At 40.1% G+C, this 21981-nt stretch overlaps 1 protein-coding gene across 1 annotated transcript in view; it reads left to right on the top strand.

Moving 5' to 3' along the window:
- Window positions 1-21981, top strand: part of BMAL1 (basic helix-loop-helix ARNT like 1) — a 44393-nt gene that overhangs the window by 19372 nt on the left and 3040 nt on the right. Inside the window, exons 2-17 of the mRNA XM_081012096.1 lie at window positions 1628-1761; window positions 2872-3019; window positions 3876-3896; window positions 4808-4846; window positions 5257-5298; window positions 7092-7249; window positions 7801-7880; window positions 9888-9980; window positions 10257-10374; window positions 10795-10944; window positions 13010-13256; window positions 16166-16272; window positions 16564-16714; window positions 18082-18170; window positions 19557-19665; window positions 20523-20616. Of these exons, the coding sequence (XP_080868222.1) occupies window positions 2880-3019; window positions 3876-3896; window positions 4808-4846; window positions 5257-5298; window positions 7092-7249; window positions 7801-7880; window positions 9888-9980; window positions 10257-10374; window positions 10795-10944; window positions 13010-13256; window positions 16166-16272; window positions 16564-16714; window positions 18082-18170; window positions 19557-19665; window positions 20523-20616 (1638 nt within the window). The 5' untranslated portion in view covers window positions 1628-1761; window positions 2872-2879. The remainder of the gene's footprint in view (window positions 1-1627; window positions 1762-2871; window positions 3020-3875; window positions 3897-4807; window positions 4847-5256; window positions 5299-7091; window positions 7250-7800; window positions 7881-9887; window positions 9981-10256; window positions 10375-10794; window positions 10945-13009; window positions 13257-16165; window positions 16273-16563; window positions 16715-18081; window positions 18171-19556; window positions 19666-20522; window positions 20617-21981) is intronic.

Genomic DNA, 21981 nt, shown 5'->3' with positions numbered 1-21981 from the left:
ACGCATGGATGTGAGGGGTGGGTTTTGTTTATGGTCTCTTAGTTTAACTGATTATTTCATTCATCTTTATTTGGTGTAACGAGAAACAGCATTTGGGGCTGCATAATGACAGACATGGTTATGTGTCTGTATTCCTGACTACTATGTATGTTTGTATCTGTTTAAAATACAGTGGTACCTCGGGTTACATACGCTTCAGGTTACAGACGCTTCAGGTTACATATGCTTCAGGTTACAGACTCCGCTAACCCAGACATAGTACCTCAGGTTAAGAACTTTCCTTCAGGATGAGAACAGAAATTGTGCTCTGGCGGCGCGGCGGTGGCAGCAGGAGGCCCCATTAGCTAAAGTGGTGCTTCAGGTTAAGAACAGTTTCAGGTTAAGAACGGACCTCCAGAACAGATTAAGTACTTAACCTGAGGTACCACTGTATATGCTTTTCTGTTGAAACAATATATAAGCAGAAACAGAACTATGATAAACATAATATCAGGCAGCAAGCAAAACCAATAAATGAGCAAAGTTTATAAAGCTTAAAACAGAATCCATAAAACTCACTTAAAATTCATCTATTGCAACAGCAATACTTACTAAACAGAAAGCTCTCTCAAATCTTTAAAAAACACTTAAACCACTATTGCACTCCAGATGTTCTGGGCTACAGCTCCCATCAGTTCTAGCCATCATGACTAGTGGTTGGGGGTGATGAGTGTTGTGGTTCAAAACGTTTGGAGGGCAGCAGGTTGGGGGAGGTGGGCAAAGTCTTGAAGAACAGAATGGGCTTGATTGTGGTCAAATGATATGTATTCCTCTCACCTATTGTGGGAAGAGCATTCCAGGCAGACATCACATACAAACAAAAAAACCTTTTTCCGAGTTGCACCCATACAATCTTGGTATAGGTATTTGCCAAAGGGGTATTTGCAGGAGGGGGTCATTTGGGGTGAGTTCCTATGGGACAAAAGGGCCTCAAGCCATTTAGGGATTAAAAGGTTAAACTCAACACCTGAAATTAGTGCAGTGCAGATTTTTTTTTAGATGCTGTTAATTGTCCAGAACGGCCATTTCCTCCCCTGCTGTGAACCAACTGAAATTTCTGAGCTGTCTTTGCCAGCCTCATGTACTGTGTAATGCATTACAGTATTACAGCCTGGGAGTTACGACACCTCTGATAAATCTGATGTAACTATATCAGCCTAGAAAGTGCCAGACCTGGTACATCTTATGGATGGTCTTTTGACCACCCACAGTATCAGCTTGACGTAAATGCTCTTCCAGACTACAAACTTGCTTCTTCATGGGGAATACAACCCCATCCAAAGTTGACAGAATGTCACCACTGAAGGCCAACTATGCACACCTCTCTCTTGTCTGGATTGAGCTTCAGTACGTTAGCCTTCATGCAGGGCATTACTGAGTCGAGGCATCGATTCACCACTGCCACCCTCTCACCTGATTCTGATATAAAGAAGTGGAATGTTTCCTAGCAGATTAAGGTGTGGACCCTTTGAACTGAACAATGTTAATTAGTTGTCACCTTGAACATTTTTTTAAAAGCATCGGAAGAATATATCTGGTGATATAATAAAGGAAATTGACAGTGTGATATTTCTTTCCTACAACCCAGGCATTTGGAAGCTGCTGAGAAACAAGGCTGGAGGAAATGAAAGGAGGGTTAAGGTGATTGGCTGCTTTTGCACTGGCAGCAGGAGTGCACATCCTTCCAGAGTGGATCTAAGATTCCAGAAATCAAGTCTACAGGTAGGAACAGCCATCAGGGTTTCGGTGCTTTTGGCTTGCGTTTGTATATACTCTTACTATATTTCACAAAGATGGAAATAAGAGTGGACTGCTTTGTTTGTTGAACTCTTAAGAACTCTATAAATGCTTATTACGCAAAACCGTAATTGAAAACTAATTATATTGCCCCACCTCTTTCCCCTTTTAAGTTACTTGAACCTTTTGCAGCTCTTTTTCCATGGAGAAATTTGTTTGCTTTCTACTACTCTCTTTTCCCAACTCTTTTATCATTTGTCTGTATTTTACAGATGTCTTGCCATCCTCTCAAATAAAGTCCCATCACTTTTAATCTTTTTTTAAATGTATCAATTCTAGGCTTCATATAATATTTCAAGAACTTGATATCCATGGTGTGTTTTAGGAATATGAGCACATGATGCTGATGAGGAACGTCAGCGGCTATACATTCAGAAGTGACCAGGAAATTACATGACAATTAGTTTTTCAGAGCAATCTTGTTGGCTACAGCTTTAGTTTAACAAAGAGTACTGTAGCACTTTGAAGACTAAAAAAAGCATAGCAAAACTGTTGCCAGAGTCATCTTTCTCTTTACTCAAATTGAAATTGTAAGCTTCAGCCATGGTCCCAGTGGCAAGAGTGTTAGACGTGGACCTGGGCATAACCATTCTGTTCAGCAGTAGACTACTTAGGTGATCTTGGCATGATGACTTTAAAAACAGACTGTAAAAAATCTCAAAGGATTATGGTGATTAGTCTTCATGGAACATCCAGGTTCAGAACCCCATGTACTTTTGACTGCCACCTCATGAGAACAAACAAAATGGCTGTCTCCATCTTACCTCTCTTGCGAGCTTTTCAGGAGCACTGGGATAGACATTATTTCTGATACTGAATGGCATTTCTTATCTATTTCTTCCAGTAGAATAGGGGAAAAGATTTCTTATTATACTTAATAGAATTGTTGTGGGCTGAGGTAAGAAATTATTGTAATGAAGTTAACTCTTAGGGATAGCAGGGGCTATATGAACCCATTAACTGTTCTTGTGGTGTAGCCATTCGGTAAACCAATTTCCTGTGCTTCTTTTCTTCTTCTTTTTGTGGTAATTCTAGACAATCCAATGGCTGACCAAAGGATGGACATTTCTTCTACAATCAGTGATTTTATGTCACCAGGCCCCACTGACCTAATCTCTAGTTCTCTTAACTCTTCAGGAATGGATTGTAATAGGAAAAGGAAAGGCAGTTCTACTGATTATCAGTAAGTGCATTTCCTATTAGTATAACCTTTCAGCTGTGCCTGTTGTTCAAATTCCATTTTTATTTGGAGTCTATTTTCCTTCCAAAAATAGTGGAAATAGATGAGGTGTTTTTCAACTTGTAAAAATTTCATACAGTGATATATTAATTCATGGGAAATAACAAATACACTCTTTTGAAGAGAATTGAGTTTTGGGGGACAATGGACTTTCATTTACATAAATGAAGACTGCTTTGTAAATGTGGCACAATGAGTTCTTATCCTAAATATTTGCATTTATAGGGGTATTATTTGTTGTATTATTTAATAAACAAGTCTTTACTTGTAAGTTGAATTAAAGCTGAAAATATGATTCAATTCTTTGCTCATTATTCTAGTTCTGCTTTCAGAAAAAGTTCAGAGATCTTTTGTCAGACCCAAAATGCACATTGTTCACACACTACTTTCTTTAGGTGTCCACCTGAAACAAAATATTATGAAATAAATAAAATATTTCAACTTTTTCAAAAGTCTTAACTGATTGTTGTTAATTCTTATTGATAATTTTATTGGGGGGGGGTTTGTATACCACTTTGAGGTGTCCTCCCCGCAATCAAGCAGTATATAAATTTCGTGAAAGAAATATAAATAAATAAAAGTCGTGTGTGAATAGAACAGACCTATACCTATGTTTGCAAATGCAAGTATCCTACTGAAACATTAGACAGGAGGTTCAGATTTTTAATAAAAATCTTCTCAAGGTACACAATTGCAATGATCAGGAAGTAGAAATTAAGATTCACTGAAAACTGAATGTGGATAGAAAATGCTTTTCATCATTTAGTATACATTGAACAATATTTTTCTCTCTTTTCAGACTCGATGGCTTTTCTTTTGAGTAAGTACAAACATCATATGGGGAAAGGGGGAGCCTTGTTACAATGCTCACTGTATAAAAGAATTGCAAGAGAAAAAATATGATTGTTTTCAAGCACAGTCTATATTAACTGTTGTTTATCTGGCTAGTCACTAGTTAGCAAAGTTCATGATTCTGATAAAATGCCTTTTTAAAGAAAAAAAGTGCTTGGGAAGGTCTGTCCTCAAATGTAGAAAGGGCTAGCTGAGGGGGAAATGACTTGCCATTTTCAGTGGCAGGCCAGTCCTGTGCAGGCATTTCTCATCAGATGATCGAAATCTTGTGGAGAAGAGACAGTGGGCCCGTAGGTATCTTATGCCAAATGCACATAGGCCACCCCCATGAGCTGGAACACAGAGCATATAGGGTTCCAGATCATGGCGATAGCCTATACATATTCTGTGGACTTCCCCCTTCAGATGCTCCTACAGCTCATGTACAGTGTTGAGAAGGGGACATTGTGAATCATAATGGGGAGACGGGGCATATAGCCCCTTGTCACTTGCTGCACTATATCAGTTGTGTGGAGAGAAATGCCTGAACCAGGCTCATGTGTTTAACTAGATAGTCCTTAATGTATCCACCTTCTAAAGTTAGCTGCTGTTTCTTTTAAATTAGGTGGATATATCAATGCATTACAAAGGATGGCCAAGTTCCAAGGATACACTTAAATGTGGGGTGGAGGTGAATGTCTGCTCATGGCCATTCAACAGCCTGTTTTTTATCTTGGTTATTTTCAGGAAATATAGATATAATGAATGTTGCTGCAGCACGCCATCTGTTTTTACTTGTGTAAATGCTTATGTTTTAGCAAGGTGTGGGAGTGAGGATCATTGAAGCAAATTCTGCTGCATTTTCACCATGTTGATTTTTCTTTTGTTCTGGTTTTGTAGCGAAGGTATGGACACAGATAAAGATGATCAACATGGAAGGTATTTATTTGTGCATCATTGCTGAATTGATTGTGCATCTTGAAAAATAAGTGTATTCAAAGTAAAGCTCGGATAATTCTAGAGAGTGAGATAAGGAGATGTGGAGTGTAATTGAGGTCTGTGAGAATCTGGAGAGTATACAAGGACTGGGGTAATCCTACCGGAAGATCAAGTCTTAATATAACACCTAGATGAAACAGAAATCCTCACCTTGGTGAGAAAATGCGTAGTTGTGATCCTTCTGAAATGGAAGTGGCTGTGATCCAAAGCATTGTGCAGTTAGTTCTACATATTCAAGTGGGCTTTGGGTATAGATTTATTTGAAAAGCATCTTTCTTCCTCACCTTGTCTCATGGCAAAGATTATACTGCTGTCTCAACTTGATTTGTATCACTTTTGTTCTCTGCTAGGTTGGAATATACAGACCAGCAAGGCAGAATAAAAAATGCAAGGTAAAACAAAGAGTCTTTGTTTCAACTCCGTGAACAGTGAGTGAGCTTATGATGTGATCCATAAAGGCCTTTTGGATGTGCTCCTATAATGGATTTTTATTTCTTTAATAGAAAATTATGCTCCTACACTCATGAGAGATGAGTGTATTAGGTTATATGAAAAAGCCATTTCATTTTTTGATCCAGAGATTACAACATTTCTGTCTTCTGCCAGTGCATCCCATATAGTTCCCACTGACAAGGATAATTTTCAAACCCTGCAGTTTGTGCTTCCTTAGTGTTTCCAGTTTATAGATTGTGGATGAAGTTAAAGATTTAGCTAATTATGAAGTATTTTAAATATATCACGTGACAGAGAGATTTATACAAGTAATAAATGTGCCACGTATAATAGATGTGAATTAAACACATAATCTTACAATAATGTTAGCTACGGCAAATCATAGAATCACTTCAGAGTTTGAGACCACGACCTTATGTTGTGTTCAGATTCCAAAAATGTTAAACAATATGGTAATTGAGTTAGGAGTGCAGGCTCAGATTCATCCCATACTTTTCAAGATCAGCATCACTAAGATTCAGTAGAGTGATGTACCTTTCTTACAGGATATGAAACACTCTTATGCAAAAAGGACATTTAATTAACTATGAAGTACATATCTTCAGAATATATGTAAATTATAAATACATATTCATACATGGTATTTATTGGCATGGCAAAGTTATATTAGAACACTTACATTTTTAACTTTACATATTTTCGAATATTTGATGAGTAGACTCATCAAAATATTTTGCAATACGCACCTGACCTATATGATCATTTAAGGTTTTTGAGTTTGGTGGGTCCCTAGAATCTGTGGGTGCTTGTGCATCACACACACTGCAACACCTATATGATCATCACTGAGCATTACCCATTCAGCATCTTTCTGGTGAAGCCTCACCTTCATGCTGTGTGGAAGTCCAATTTAGAATTTGATTGCCAGACAAATTGAGTGTTCTTGCAGTTGCATGATCTTGTGTGTGAAATGGCTTGAAAGCTCCTCTGAAATGGTCTGTCTGTTTTCCTGCAGGCAGGCATACCCGAGGCTCAGGGTTGTTGTCTAAACTAAAATAATTCATTTCAGATAATTGTAGTGCTTCTTGACTTCTTTTTTTCCCTTTACATGACCAAGACTATATCCTCATTTTACCCACGCGGGTGGCGCTATGGGTAAAACCTCAGTGCCTAGGACTTGCCGATCGCATGGTCGGCGGTTCGAATCTCCGCAGCGGTGTGAGCTCCCGTTGTTCGGTCCCAGCTCCTGCCCACCTAGCAGTTCGAAAGCACCCCTAAGTGCAAGTAGATAAATAGGGACCGCTTTATAGCGGGAAGGTAAACGGCGTTTCCGTGTGCTGCGCTGGTGCTGGCTTGCCAGAGCAGCAGCATCACGCTAGCCACGTGACCCGGAAGTGTCTGCGGACAGCGCTGGCTCCCGGCCTCTTAAGTGAGATGAGCGCACAACCCTAGAGTCAGACACGACTGGCCCGTACGGGCAGGGGTACCTTTACCCTTTACCTTTATATCCTCATTTATAGTTGGTTTCCCTCAATTTACTCATCAGCTTTCATCCTCCTGTTTACTTTGTTTCATTTCTTCATTATGTAGCCAATGTAAAGTAAATAAAGGTTTATCTCCTGATAACTGATAATGTAAGCAATCCTGTCTCTTTTTTCACAAAAGCAATTAAGATTTGTGATGTAACTCTGGATACCTGAAATGTCATGATCCTTATTTCATTATCACTTAGGGAGGCTCACAGTCAGATTGAAAAAAGACGTCGTGATAAGATGAACAGTTTTATCGATGAATTGGCCTCTTTAGTGCCAACATGCAATGCTATGTCCAGAAAACTAGATAAACTTACGGTACTGAGAATGGCTGTTCAGCACATGAAGACGTTACGAGGTAAATTTTAAAACAACCTGTGTAGTTAGAGAGGTTACTTGTGGAACTTAAAAACCAGGGGAAATGTTGGTGTGATGGAGCAGTGAAAGCACTTTGCACTTATTATTTCAGTATTGCTTACACCATTGTGGTTAAGTAGATTAGTATTATTTTAGATGGGAGAATGAAAGAGCAGCAGTTTACCTGAGGGCACCTTGTGAGATTTTGACTGAAGTGAGATTTGAACTAGCTTGCACCATGTGATCTACAGATTTGTTAAAGGTGCTTTCATACCAGTAAAAGATACAAAATAGATATTTTATCATGCCAACCTTTATTGGTAAAAGGTTTGTAAGTTTCTGAATAGAAAGAAATTGCTGCTGTCTCATAGTAGCTTTTGGGAGCAGCGTCTACTTGGTTTTTAGTATTTGAGGCATCATTCTAAGCATTACTAGAAAACAGACTAGGGACACTGAAAATAGTTGTGCAAATAGAATGTAACCCCTTCTGCACCTCGCACAACTGGTTTATTTACTCAAAGAATAATTACTTTTCTTCCCTTTGCCTTTAAGGTGCCACAAACCCATATACAGAAGCAAACTACAAACCTGCCTTTTTGTCAGATGATGAACTAAAACATCTTATTCTTAGGGTATGTGTTAACTTCAGATACATGAAAGCATGTATAGTGTGCAATGAAAGAGAAGATTCTTGTAAGTGTGGTGGCGTTTTCATGTAGGGTGGAGTTCTCTTATACCAGACACTGCAACCATAAATTCCTCCAGTGTAGGAGATGCATGCTATATGCAAAAGCTTCAGCCCAGGGCTTTCTTCAGCTGGAACGTACTGGAACTCATTTTCTGCACCTCTCAGGTGGGCGCCATTGTCATTTTAAGAGAACAAGGGAGGCGTTCATGGTGAGTTCTGGCACCTCTTTTTCCAGAAAAAAACCCCCTGCTTCAGCTCTTTTTAAACCAATGGACTTACCAGCAAGTCGCTGTCTGCCTGTTATGAGCACACTGTGCTAACCCCAATATAGTGTTGAGTAAGCTTCCCAGTAACATGAAACTCTGGATTAGTAGCCAGTAAACCAAAAAATTGATAATAAATTACCAGGGACTACAAAAAGTGATTATATAATTCATAATGCTCTACTGTTTTGAGGTTGACTAATGTGTTTCCTGAGCAGAAATGCTAAAGGGAGATGAAGCACCTTGGTTTCTAGAAAATGGCCTTTGATTTCGCTGTCTATTCACCCCACTCCAGTGTTTTCTTCTGGCAACAATGTATTCTGTATTGAATAGGGAACTTCTGATTTTGCTTGAAGTGCATGTGAAGGATGACACTGACTATAATTTCTTGTCAGGTTCAAGGTTTTTTTTATGGCAACGTGTGATATTTAAAACTTAGTGGAAACTGACTTGATATTTATTAAATTTGGGGTGTCCATGCTGTTTCAGTGAATTACAGTAATAAAGCCCATCTGCTTACCTGTCAGTAGAAAAATGGTATCCAGTAGTATCCTATACAACATAAAAATGCTCCGTTTCATTGGTTGCCACAAATCTTCAAAATCTCATTTGCGTTCTGCAAATTTGATCTGACTGCCCTGCAGGTTTTACCCTCTGGTAAACGAATGCCGAGTCTCTGCCCTGTCGAAGCAGCTTTGGTGTGCAACTGATACAAATATTCAGGCTTGAGTCTGTATGCTTCCATATGGACAAGCACTCCAGTGAAATTAAGTAGGATTTATAACCCTCTTTTTAAGATCAGAAGAGAACATCTCCTATGAAACTTTAGAGAAAGGCATCAGTAAAAGGAATTCAACTCTCTCCCACCCTGGGTGAGATTCATCATGGTCAGATAAGAGGTATAAACCAAGCGATAAAGGGGTGCCATCTTGTGGTGTAAGACAACCTCTTCCCTCCTCCCCTCTCTAACGTGGTGAGAAGATCTAGCAAGATCTTCAAGCAGTATTTTCATTCTTTGTTTTGCATGCATATGACCCCTTTCCAAGTGTCTGGTAAGATACTCCACAAGAATAATGTTCTGGAGTCTGCCTTGCATTAATCTAGCCTATTTCCAGCAATTCCTTTTCTCCTGGTTTCCTAGAAGCCCCTTTGGAAAGATTGCTGGCAACAGCCCAATGAAAGTGAGTCATTTTTGCCTTCCCTGCTTCTATGGCCTTTTCCACCCACACACATGAACAGCTCCTGGCAGACTCTTAAGATCCTGACAAAGGTTTCGTTAGAGCGAGAAGAGGAAGATTAGATGACCCCTTACTCTCCACCCCACCCCCCACGTCACCTCCTGCAGTTTTTGGAAATTTCCCTAAAGAAATGTTTTTAAAAAAGAAAAGATCAAGTGCTGTAAGGTGGTTTTTAAATAATTGCTTAGGTGTGACTGAATGTTACCCTTTACAAATAGACATTTACCAATGACATCCAGCCATTTTGCCTTGCCAATTTCTGGCATTATTATTTAAAAAATAGTGTCGCCACACTCAAGTCTCCACTGAATTTTTTTGCCATGTGCTAATCTAGTTACATTTAAATGCAAAGTGTTTGGTCACCGAAATTCAACTGCATGTTGTGAATAATTTTAACAATGTGCAAATAACACACTATAACAAAGTGGCCGTCCTGTGTTTCCCAATTAGGCTGCAGATGGTTTTCTCTTCGTTGTGGGCTGTGACAGAGGCAAAATACTGTTTGTTTCAGAATCAGTCTTCAAGATCCTCAACTATAGTCAGGTATATTTTGTCTTTCTTAAGATGTAGAAAAGAACAGAGCCTTGTAACATATTTTGTTCAACTCAGTGGTAGATGTAGATGACTCTGTGCTTAAGCTAACAATATTGTTGTCTGTTTTATTTTATGGGTTGAAGTGAAATATTTCAGTTTACAAAAACAGTATTGTTTTCATTCATTTAAAATATCAGTTAATTGAAATGTTACAAAAATGCTATTAACAGTTTTTCTTGCATGTCTGTAATAATTTAATTGGTTGTTAACATTCTTTATTGGCAGAATGATCTGATTGGTCAGAGTTTATTTGACTACCTTCATCCTAAAGATATTGCCAAAGTTAAGGAGCAACTTTCTTCTTCTGATACTGCACCACGGGAAAGGCTCATAGATGCGAAAAGTGAGTGACTGGACTGTTCATTGAGCTCCACAGGCTAGTTCACACGTCCTGATGATTTTAAACTAGTGCAAAATAAAGTGGAACTATTACCTTTTGTTACTTGGAAACTGTGGTTCAACTCAGGAAGCATGAAATCACACTGGCCCTTTTTACAGCAGTTTCACACTCCTGACTCATGTTTGGCCTGTAATCGACTGAAATTCCATTATCCTTTTCATATGTATTGTTGCTAAACCAAGTATTTCCAATCCCATAATTGCTTTCCCTGAATGCAGAACTTTGCTTTTGTCTCCATTCATTCTGTTGAGTTATGTTCATGGATACGAACTATCTAGTTACAGATCTGTATATTTGAAAATAGAAATTTAAAGCCAAGCCAGATTCACCATTTTGGATTTGTCTTCTTTCACTCCACTGCAGCTGGACTTCCAGTTAAAACAGATATAACGCCTGGACCATCGCGACTATGCTCTGGAGCAAGACGTTCGTTCTTTTGTAGGATGAAATGCAACAGACCATCCGTGAAAGTAGAAGATAAAGACTTTCCTTCCACCTGTTCTAAAAAGAAAGGTACCAGTAGTATGCCTTGATGAATCTAGAAAAATAATTTTGGTTCATTTCTCCCAATTAAGGTGTTTATCTGAGATCAAATAGACCCTGCAAAGTTGTAACTATGTGAAAAAATAAAGAAGAAACCTGACTCCCACTGGCTTACATTTTCTGACCTTATGAAGCAATTCATAGGTTTTGCATATGGGATCAGATTTGCACTGGCTACATAAAGCATCATTTGGAAAAAGAGATTTAGCTTCCAGTCCTTCCATGACTTTTGAGTCCACGAATAGTTGAAATAATAACATTGGAATAATGCTATTGCTAAAAACAGTCAATTCTCTTAGGAGTTTCTAATAATTTTTGCTCTCAAATAGTATATGTTTGGTGACGCAAGTCAAGTTGCTAGTGAGGTCAGAATATAGTTTGTAGACATAACATTTAAATTGTTGATAGCAAACTGCATTCAGAGCCAAAGATGACAAAACATGTAATTTTCTCTGATTCGTCCTTCCCCCTGTGTCCCCTGAAACTGTGCTCTAGGGTGTTGGTTGCCCTCCAAAGGCGGATGGGAAGAGATACAGGGAGCTTCAGAGAAAAGGGAAATCAGGGAAATATGTCTTCCCTCCCCTGAGAATTTCAGCAAGATAGCAGTTCCTTCTATGAATTCGGAAGGAGTCCCTGGCTCCAGCCCCAATGGCAGAGGAAGTTGCTCAGGCGCCTGGGACAGCATGCCAAGGGGTGGCAGGAACTGCACAAAGGGGCAGCGTGAGGGTGGGGAGAACAGCCCATAGGGGCGGAGCGCACCTCAAGGCCCCCAGAGTCTGCCTGCCTCCTCCCACTCAGCCGCCCTACAGCTGGAGGGAGGCAGCAGGCAGACCGTTTGGGCAGCACGGAGCCTGCACGTGCCCAAGCCACTGCGTCTCTCCCGGGAGAGTTGTGTGGCTCAGGCGCACTGCAGGCCCCACGGTGAGTGCCACCCAGCACTTTGTCACCCCCCTCAATGGTGACACCCGGGGCGGCCCTCACCCACAGCACCCCCCTTCCTCCACCCCTGCCCAGCCCATTGACATTAATATCTTAACCATTTTCCAAAGACAGAAAGGTTGTGCTTCACCTACTACAGATAGAAAGCCAGTATCACAACCATGCCCCGGAAATTCAACGTAAACTGTCTAAATTGGATGTATTGAGGATTCTATGGCAAGCTTGTCCACCTGACTTACAAAGTAGCAAAGTTGACATATCCAGCAGGAGTCCTTCTCTTCCTTTTCCTGTATTGATCAGATTATGTTGCCCTTGCTTGGAAATAAAATTATTTGACAATCTTAAGTGTAACAGCAATGGATATTTTTAAGGAGAAAGATTGAACCGGCCAAGTTCATCATAGTGGACTCAGCCTCGAAAATCAATATCTTTAGTTTTTTAAAATGACCATTTTCTCAACATATCTATAAATTCTACTGAAGCAGTGTGCATTACACATACTGTCAGAATGGGGTGTGTAGTCTGATTTTCTTATTAACAAGGCAGCACATGTCCTCTTCTGAAGGTCCATGATAACAACTAGGTAGGTGTACAAGAGCTGGACTCTGCTGATGGGAACCTGATATTGCTACCTATGGTGGGCCATAAAACAGCAGTGGCTTCTTGGAACCCACTGCATGACCCTTCTGGAGCCCTCCATGAGGAGCTTTTCTTGCAGACTCTTAATGGATCTCTGGTGTATGGTCAGCTAAAACTACCAGCTGCTGACCAAGATGATGATCCAAAAATTGCCTGATACCACTTTGGCAGATGTCTTTGTTCAGCACTGCTGTAGCACCTTCTTGATCCTCTCCCTGCCCAACCCAGGAGTTCTTGGTTTCTTCAGGGCTTCTTCAGAGACCTGAAGAAACCAAGAACTCCTGGTCCTGGACCAAGCATATGCATGGAAGTCTGCATACATACAGCCTGTTGCACATTGTACAGCTCTTCAGAAGTTGAATGCTTAAGATGCCAGATGTTTCATGTGCCTGAACCCCAAGCTGCCATTTTCCCACCAATTCAGTACTGATGACATAAACTTTATTTTCTTTTGTAGCAGACCGGAAAAGCTTTTGCACTATCCATAGCACAGGATATTTAAAAAGCTGGCCACCAACAAAAATGGGACTAGACGAAGACAATGAGCCTGATAATGAAGGCTGTAATTTAAGCTGTCTCGTTGCAATTGGACGGTTACATCCTCATGTAGTTCCTCAACCAGTAAATGGAGAGATCAGGGTTAAACCGACAGAATATGTTTCTCGGCATGCAATTGATGGGAAATTTGTATTTGTAGACCAGAGGTAAGAACAACATCTTTAATTTATGCTATCAGGACAATGGTCTGTTGACTTAAGTTTATTCTTTTACCTACTAATGTTTTTATTCAGAACAGCAATAATATTAGTTATGAAAATAAATAATTGCAAAGTACTTTTGGAGCAATTATGTATCCACAGTTTGTGACTCTAAATTACTTCTCACCCTAAAAGGCAGAATTCCTGTGGCATAAATGTAATCATTTGTTGCTCAAGAATATTGACACCTAGTTTGATGAATAATAATTAAACTTTTTGGTTAGAAAAATGGGATGCAATCCACAACCCCCCATGGTGCTCATATTATCTCCTTTCCTCCTAACATAGCACAGGAAACAAAGCACAATCTGACTGTTTTGTTTCTGGACCAAATTCAGAATGCTGATTTTAACCCACAAAGTCTTCAATGGCCCAGACATTAATAAACTATGAACCTACTTTACCTATATCTAGGGCTTGAGGTAAACACTGGAGGCCCTTCTCTGTGTGCCCCCTCCACCAATAGTCCAAAGGGCCTTTTCAGGGGTGACCCTCTATTTGTGGAATGCTCTCAGGAAGGTTCACCAGCCCCAGGCCTTGGCATCTTTTTGGTGTCAGGAAAGACATTTCTCCCAGTCAATTGTGTATTTATCCCTTGTTGCATTTGTTGTTATTGTTAACTTATTACCTGCCTTTTATCCTAAGGCTCCAGAGCAGGTAGCAACCATTTAAAATGCAACATTAAAAACAGTTTTAAAGAAATTACAATTAAAAGGGTTAGTCTTTGGCAGGGATGCTTACGTTGTTGGGGAGAGCTCGTGTTGTGTTTATGGTTTGATTATTTTTAGCGTTGGTTTTTGATTTTAAGATTATTTGTATTATGGAATGTTATTTTTATAAGTCATTCTGAGACTCCTTGTGGGAAGAAACTGATAAATTAAATGATGAGACTGGCCAGAGTAGGTGCAAGAGCTCTCAGCCTTACAAGATCATAGTTACCTCCACTGGGTTGTAAAAATATACCCATGGCTTCCCCAAATTAAATCCTTTGAATTTACTTTAACTTTATAAAAGGTGAGGAATAGAAGGGGTTGCTGATAAAGAGAAAATACATGAAGCTTCCACTTTTGTTGCATTATCATTCATTTGCACTTGATTTATTAAACCAAACTATGCCCCGGCTTAGTATTTAGAAGGGAGGCTAAGAAAGGGATATAAAAGAAAAAATGTGATTCTTTTATGCAAAGATGCACAACCTGCCTTTCAGTCTTTGTTTGGTGCAAGTGAAGGTTGTTTTGAGGGTGAAGGAACTTTACACAGTCATAACTGAATAATTAGCATGGCTGTGTGGCATATTTGCTGTGCACCCCTTTCCCCCTTCATTTTTGGCATGCCAAAGAGAACATGGCATGCCACAAAAATAAAATCTCGACTACAATTTCAGCGTTGGTTTCTGTAAACTTTCTGTAATGTTACAGCAAAATGCCACCTTTGTAGCCTTCTACTGAAGTGAGCAACGTCATTGTGGGCAGCAATCCATTTCTATACTGGAGCTACTGCTCTCACATGTTTTCAGTTTTGTGCAAGGAGGGATTATATCACTTTGGATTTCTAAATATATGAATACATTGGAGAATTGCTATACATTCGTTCATTTGGTAGTGTTTCCATTTTAACCCTTGCCAGTTAAATATTAAATGGTAAAAGCTAATAACTGGAAAATGGTCTCCAATGTTAATAAGTTACCATGGGAAGTTATATCCCTTATTGTAGTATGAAAATAAACCTTTAGCTTTCTGGACTATAATCTATTCAGCCAGCTGGCAGCTGGAAGAGCTAATCTGGATTTAGTGGAAGACAGAAACTTATTTGGATCTTTAACCTTGGGGGTGCTCATCATGTTTATTTATTTCCTTGAGTACTTTCATAAGTGAGTTTCTCTTTTATGCCAATAGCTAAATTGAAAATACTTGGCAAAGCCTCCCCAGAGTTATCTGGAATACAGATGCTAAAACAGATGGTACCTTAAAAACTACTGATAGAATATCAGAAGAAATATATTTGCATGCAAGAGATTTCCATGCCAACCTACTGTCCTGGCAACAGGAAGGAAGATCCTATTACTAGCAGCTAAATCATAACATGCAGATTACAGAGCAGAGGTGGAAAAGAAAAGGTTTCATGAATAATCTATCACATAATATACATTTTTGTCACTTCTTATTTTACATTTCTTTGTACCTTTGGTCTCACACTCAATGCACATTTGCTATCACCCCTTTTTTAACACTGTACCAAAAGTATGCACATACATGAACTTAATTTCTTGATTTGTTAATAGACTGAGTTTTGACTGTAACCACAAAATCCAACATCCAGTTACAGGCATTTGAAGCCCATTGAAATCAGTGGCATTGTGCTTGTGTACATCTGTCCATTTGTGGTCAACATATCTCTTTTGGGACACTGCTTGGAGATTTTTGAAATATTAAGTAGTTTATTGTTGTTAGCCGCCCTGAGCCCAGCTTCGGCTGGGGAGGGCAGGATATAAATTATTATTATTATTATTATTATTATTATTATTATTATTATAAAAATAAATCCATTTAAATAAATCCATTAAGTGCATGCTTTTGCTGCACCCCTCTGCCATATTTTCTGAAACCGTGTTCCCACATTAAGCTGTTATATACTGAATAATTAGCATTGGTTGTGACAACAAAAGGGAGAGGAAAGAGCTTCAGTGTGAGGGCCCATGTTTTTCGCAGTCTTTCTCTCTGACAGTAAAAGTTTCTCCTTGAAGGCAAAGGAGCAGGCCATGCCAATCTGTTTCTGGTCTGTTGGCACTCCTTTTTTATATAGTAATTTTCGCCTAGGTATTATTTTTTTAAGCTAAACAACCTTTTATATTTTAGGGCAACTGCAATTCTGGCATATTTACCACAGGAACTTCTAGGTACTTCGTGTTATGAATATTTTCATCAAGATGATATAGGGCATCTTGCAGAATGTCATCGACAAGGTAAAATAAGCAAAATAAAAAATAAAAATGCAAGGGGGTGGTAGTTAATTCCAAACTTTTTAAATTTCTGACTTTATTTCTGTTTTTTATTAAGAAAGAGTGGTTAGGAAACACAACCTGGATAAATTGAATAATGGGAAAATTTTAAGTTGATGTTGTAATTATAATAGTGCATATGTAGGAAATTTGCCACAGTGGGAAGGAGCACACAATGGAAAGCGATGAACACACAAGACTATCTAGGGAGTGTGCATTTATATTAACTTTTGTCCCATTTCCCCCTTCTTTCAGTTTTACAGTCAAGAGAGAAAATTAATACTAATTGTTACAAGTTTAAAGTCAAAGACGGATCTTTTATTACACTGAGGAGTTGTTGGTTCAGTTTCATGAACCCGTGGACCAAAGAAGTAGAATATATTGTCTCAACTAACACAGTGGTATCGTAAGTATTTTTCCTCAGGTGATAAGCTGGGCACTTAATCCTCCTTTCTATGTCTCAAAGGAGTTATAAGCAGACGTAGAAAATCAGCACATTGTTATCTGCTTGGTAACAAAGCATACACAGACATTCCCATTGACTTCACAGTTTTGTTAGGTCCAGTGGTATCAAGTGGCCTGCAAAACTGGACCCTACATGCTGCCTGGTTTGGGGCATCAACATATCGACAAGACAGTACATAGGTCCATACCACTTCATTGAGCCATTGATCTGCTTTTCAATGTCAAGAAATATTTAATCAAATAATGACAGAACTGGAAACAGCCAAATAGTCCTGATGTTCAAATATAGCAGAATGCTCCAATTTAGACTACCGTATTTTTCGCTGTATAAGACGCACCAGACCACAAGACGCACCTAGTTTTTGGAGGAGGAAAACAAGAAAAAAAATATTCTGAATCTCAGAAGCCAGAACAGCAAGCGGGATCGCTGCGCAGTGAAAGCAGCAATCCCTCTTGCTGTTCTGGCTTCTGGGATAGCTGCGCAGCCTGCATTTGCTCCATAAGACGCACACACATTTCCCCTTACTTTTTAGGAGGGAAAAAGTGAGTCTTATAGAGCAAAAAATACGGTAATTGTTTTCCTATCCGAAAGTTGCCGGAAAGACAAGAAAATATTTAACCTTCTGCAAAATAAGGGTCTTCACCTTGTTGATTGCCTTGGGTCATGGAAGGCAACTATTTCTGTTGCTATGCTCCATTGAAATGTAGGTTCTGGCCTATAATTTAGGGGTATCATTTCAGAATTTCTTCAAGGGACAAAAAATGAATAGGAAAAACAGAAGCAAGAATGGGAAGCGGCAAAGCTTGGTGGCGAAGCATCTGTCTTACAGAAGGGCCCTGGTTTGATCCTTGGCATCTCCAAGTAGGGGTGGGAGAGACTTCGGCCTGAAACTCTGGAGAGATGCTGCCAGTCTGTGTAGACATGACCAAACTAGATGGTTTGATTCCACATAATGCAGCTTCCTATGTTCCCTAATGCTCCAAGCATGTAAACGGCCTTCCCACCTTCCTTGATTCTGCTGTAATATGTAGTGGATCTCACCCCTGCTGCTGCTGAGATCTGGAAATCCCAGTTCTACTTTACGTATTGCAAACAGAAAGACAGAAACGTGATATTTACATTTTTGTTTTTGTGCAACATATGATCTGTTTCTTGATGATCAGTTTGTAATGCAAAGCTTGTAATTTCTTCTGTGTGTCTTTCGCTTTGTGGCTATGATCTGAAAAGAGAAAACACGGTGACTGGCTGCATTCAAGCCAAGGGTCTCATTTGTCTTTCTGTTTCTTTTGAAACCTCCCTCCCTGCAGTGCCAATGTACTTGATGGGGGAGACGCGACTTTCCCACAGCTTTCAGCTTCACCGCACAGCATGGACAGTGTGCTCCAGGCTGGAGAAGGTAACTAGAGCACCAAACAAAGCCATTCATAGCCGCCTTTTAGCCCCTTTAGCCAGTTTGGTGTTCCACCATCAAAGCTAAGTCAGCCAGTCAAGCCCATGTTCTAAGTGGCTCTTTTTGAAGCCAAGAAGCTCACTAAATTTCACGAGCCTCAAGTGCCAAATATCAGAGTCCAAATGAGCCCCTGAGCCAAAGAACACACATGAAGTTAATGTAACATAGGAGTTAAGTTTTACTTCATTACTGAGTGAAGATTTGAAGCTGGATCTTCCTAGTCTTACTCTAACAAACTCTAACTTGGCTCACTTTAGCTGTTAATAACATATCCCTTGTTGGTCAAAATATGTAGGTGTCCTGTCTGTCATTCTATATGCCTTCCTTTGGGAGTCATTTGAACAAGTAGCCCAAGGAAGGAAAGCACAGACAATTTCACAGAAGTTGCTCCTCTTGGTTGTGGCAGCAGCTAGTTTGAACTTTGGGGGGGGGGTGCATCTCATAACATCAAAGCATAACTAATTAGGATCTGCATCACGATTCTAAAATCTGTGAGCATTATTTTTTGTGTATGACATTGGGGTCTATCTTAATGCTCAAACAAACACACATGGCACTTAATGTAATGTCAGAAGGGGGCCTCCAAGCTTCTACTGCAACGATTGGAATCATTGGGCTATATCCAACAAACTCTTCTCAACGGTGCAAGGATTTACACAACAGGATCTCACCTCTTTAATAATAATAATAATAATAATAATAATAATAATAATTTGTTTATTTATTTATTTATACATACATACATACATACATACATACATACATACATACATACCCTGCCCATCTGGCTAGGTTTCCCCAGCCACTCTGGTCGGCTCCCAGCAGAATATTAAAAACATGATAATACATCAAAGATTAAAAACTTCCTGAAGAAGGGCTGCCTTCAGATGTCATCTAAAAGTCGGATAGTTGCTTATTTCCTTGACATCTGAAGGGAGAGCGTTCCACAGGGTGGGCACCACTACCGAGAAGGCCCTCTGCCTGGTTCCCTGTAACCCCTCTTCTCGCAGTGAGGGAACCGCCAGAAGGCCCTCAGAGCTGGACCTCAGTTGGGGGACCCCAGAACAGATTTAAAGGATGCACAAAGGAATTGGGGTGGGGAGTCCTGTTGTGCAAGCAGAAATCCTTGCACTGCCAGGACCCTAACTTGGTGCTACATTGGATACAACCCAATGACTACTGAAGTAAAGTATTTAACATTGGAAATGGAGGAGAGAGTGCTGGACAAGGGACATTTTCTGCCTTCCGCTGAAATTTTCATGTGTGTTAAAATTTTCATGTGTGTTAAAATTTTCATGTGTGTTTATGTTACCTCCTCCCCCCTTTATAAAGGTGGTCCTAAAAGGTCCCTTCCAACAGTTCCTGGTATTCCAGGTGGAACAAGAGCAGGAGCCGGAAAAATTGGCAGAATGATTGCTGAAGAAATTATGGAGATTCACAGGTGAGGAAAGCCCCAGTGCTGTTCTTCCATCTCTCAAGCTCTATTTCTCGAAAAAAAAAGGTGACCAGCTGCTTCCTTTCCATAAATAGCAAGTATCCCTGTTTAGTTGCTTTCAGGTTACAAGAAATCAATAGCTGCTGTAGTGTTACTATTGGTTGTTGCAGGAGCAGGAGGCAAACCTGACAAGCCCAGAACAAATATGCATTCACTTTTATCACCAAGTGTGCTCTCTCTTGATGCATTTACAGTAATTTGTGTAAGTGGTGTAGCTGTTTTTGTAGAAATGTGGAGAGAAAAATGTGTGGCAATATATTGGGTTATGTTGAGAGCAATGAGCCAAAATGGTCAAAACCTCTGCCTCAAAATTATGTTGATCACTGATAGGGGAGAGGGAGAAAAGAACCATAAGTGGTATAGTCAGGGCTTTTTTTCAGCTGGAATTTGCCAGAAATCAGTTCTGGCACCTCTCAGGAGGGCACCATTGCCATTCTAAGAGAATGAGGGAGGTGTTCATGGTGAGTTCTGGCACCTTTTTTTCTAGAAAAATATCGCTGGTTATAGTCAGTGGGAAATTCCTCATGTTATGTTTTCTACTTCCAATAATGTACACAATTGAGAACACCAAGGCATTGTAAGCCAGAACAGGTTAACACATCTGGCAGGTTAAAATTCAAAATGCTAAGTCCTAATCAGAGCATCATCTCTCTCACACTTGATAATGAGAGAGATAGGATCTCCTTGGGTACAATGTTCCAAGGTGGGTAGGGGACAGGTTGCCATGAATATGATAATTTGGTCAAACATTAATTGCATTGTTTAGCATAACCTTTCCAATCTGACTCCTTTTGTTTTGACAGGATAAGAGGCTCTTCGCCTTCAAGCTGTGGCTCTAGTCCATTAAACATGACCAGCACACCTCCCCCTGACACATCTTCGCCAGGAGGCAAAAAGGTGAGATGGGGTCTTTAAAATTGCTAGGCTTCTCTCAGCAGTCTCACACATTTGTTCTGCACATGTGCAGACATCCTGTGAGAACTTCCTGTTGCTAGATTAGTATTCTGTAGGGCTGAATTCTCAGCAGCTCAATTCAGGGGAAGAGTAAGGTCCATTCTGAATATTTTTGGAACACGTACAGCCAACAAAGTTACTTTTCAAATTGCCCAAAAGTTATCTCTCTACAGCAAATGCACAAGTTTTCAATTTTCAATGTGATTTGCTGTCTTGGCCTTTACCCCGATGCGCTGCTGCTTTTATGCACCAATTCAGCACTAGCACAGCTCCATCTCATGGTCTAGAGAGATAGATCTAGATGCTATCAACATATTGATGCCTCTGGGCTCCAAACCACCTGATGACCACATCCAATGGCAGTGGCACTGGGGACAAGCTCAACTTCTTCTTCTTCTTCTTCTTCTTCTTCTTCTTCTTCTTCTTCTTCTTCTTCTTCGTCTTCTTCTTCACATGAGCCTCCTGATTTGCACACCCCAACCCTTCTTCCCTGTGAAGCAGATTTTGATAATGCTGCACTCAGATCCACCTAACACAGCAAACCTTTCAAACATTCTTACTGATGCGATGACTCCTTTTTGAAATGTGCTTCTGCCATCTCCTGGTGAACATTTAGTACTGGCATGATCTTCCCGGATGGGTTTTGTTTAGGTTTTAGGTTCCCTCCTCTCCTCCCTTGCCCTCATTTCAAAAGAGCAGAGTAGGTGCTGAAAGTTTCCTAAGCGACATTTCAATTGAACTTTGTTTGTATATGAAATGGTAGTAAAACATGCCAGTAATAGTTACAACTAAGCTCCCACAACAAAAATTCTGTGGGTGCCCAGGCCCCTAGGGCCCCCTGGAGATGGCACCAGTGCCTGCATAAGAGTGCAAGAGAACAAAACTTATTTAGACAGGGACTGAGTCTTTTTTTAAGTTTGCAACCCCCAAATAGGTATGTGACTGCAAACCAGGTGACAAAGCACATTAGGAAGCTGTCTTTCTACCAAGTTAGACCAATGGCCCACCTAGCTCAGTATTCCCTACACCAGAGCTTTCCAAACTGTGTCGTGACACGAGTGTGTCGGCTGCAGTGTGTAGGTGTGTTGTGCGAATGCTCCCCGCACTCCTCCAGGGGCTGGAAAGGGGTTAGTTTAACCTCCAGTTTGCTAGTGAAACTGAATTACTGTGTCGCAAAATGATGCATATCTAAAAAGTGTGTCACCATCATGACAAGTTTGGAAAGATCTGCCCTACACTGACCGGCAGTGACTATCTCCAAGTCCTGCCTGGAGATGCCAAGAATTGAACCTGGGGCCTTTGGAATGC

This window comes from Podarcis pityusensis (genome assembly GCF_964106645.2).
Source record: "Podarcis pityusensis genome assembly, chromosome: 1".
Classification (NCBI taxonomy): domain Eukaryota; kingdom Metazoa; phylum Chordata; class Lepidosauria; order Squamata; family Lacertidae; genus Podarcis; species Podarcis pityusensis.
The sequence above is the reverse complement of the archived record's forward strand: the minus strand, read 5'-3'. Positions and strand labels throughout refer to the sequence as shown.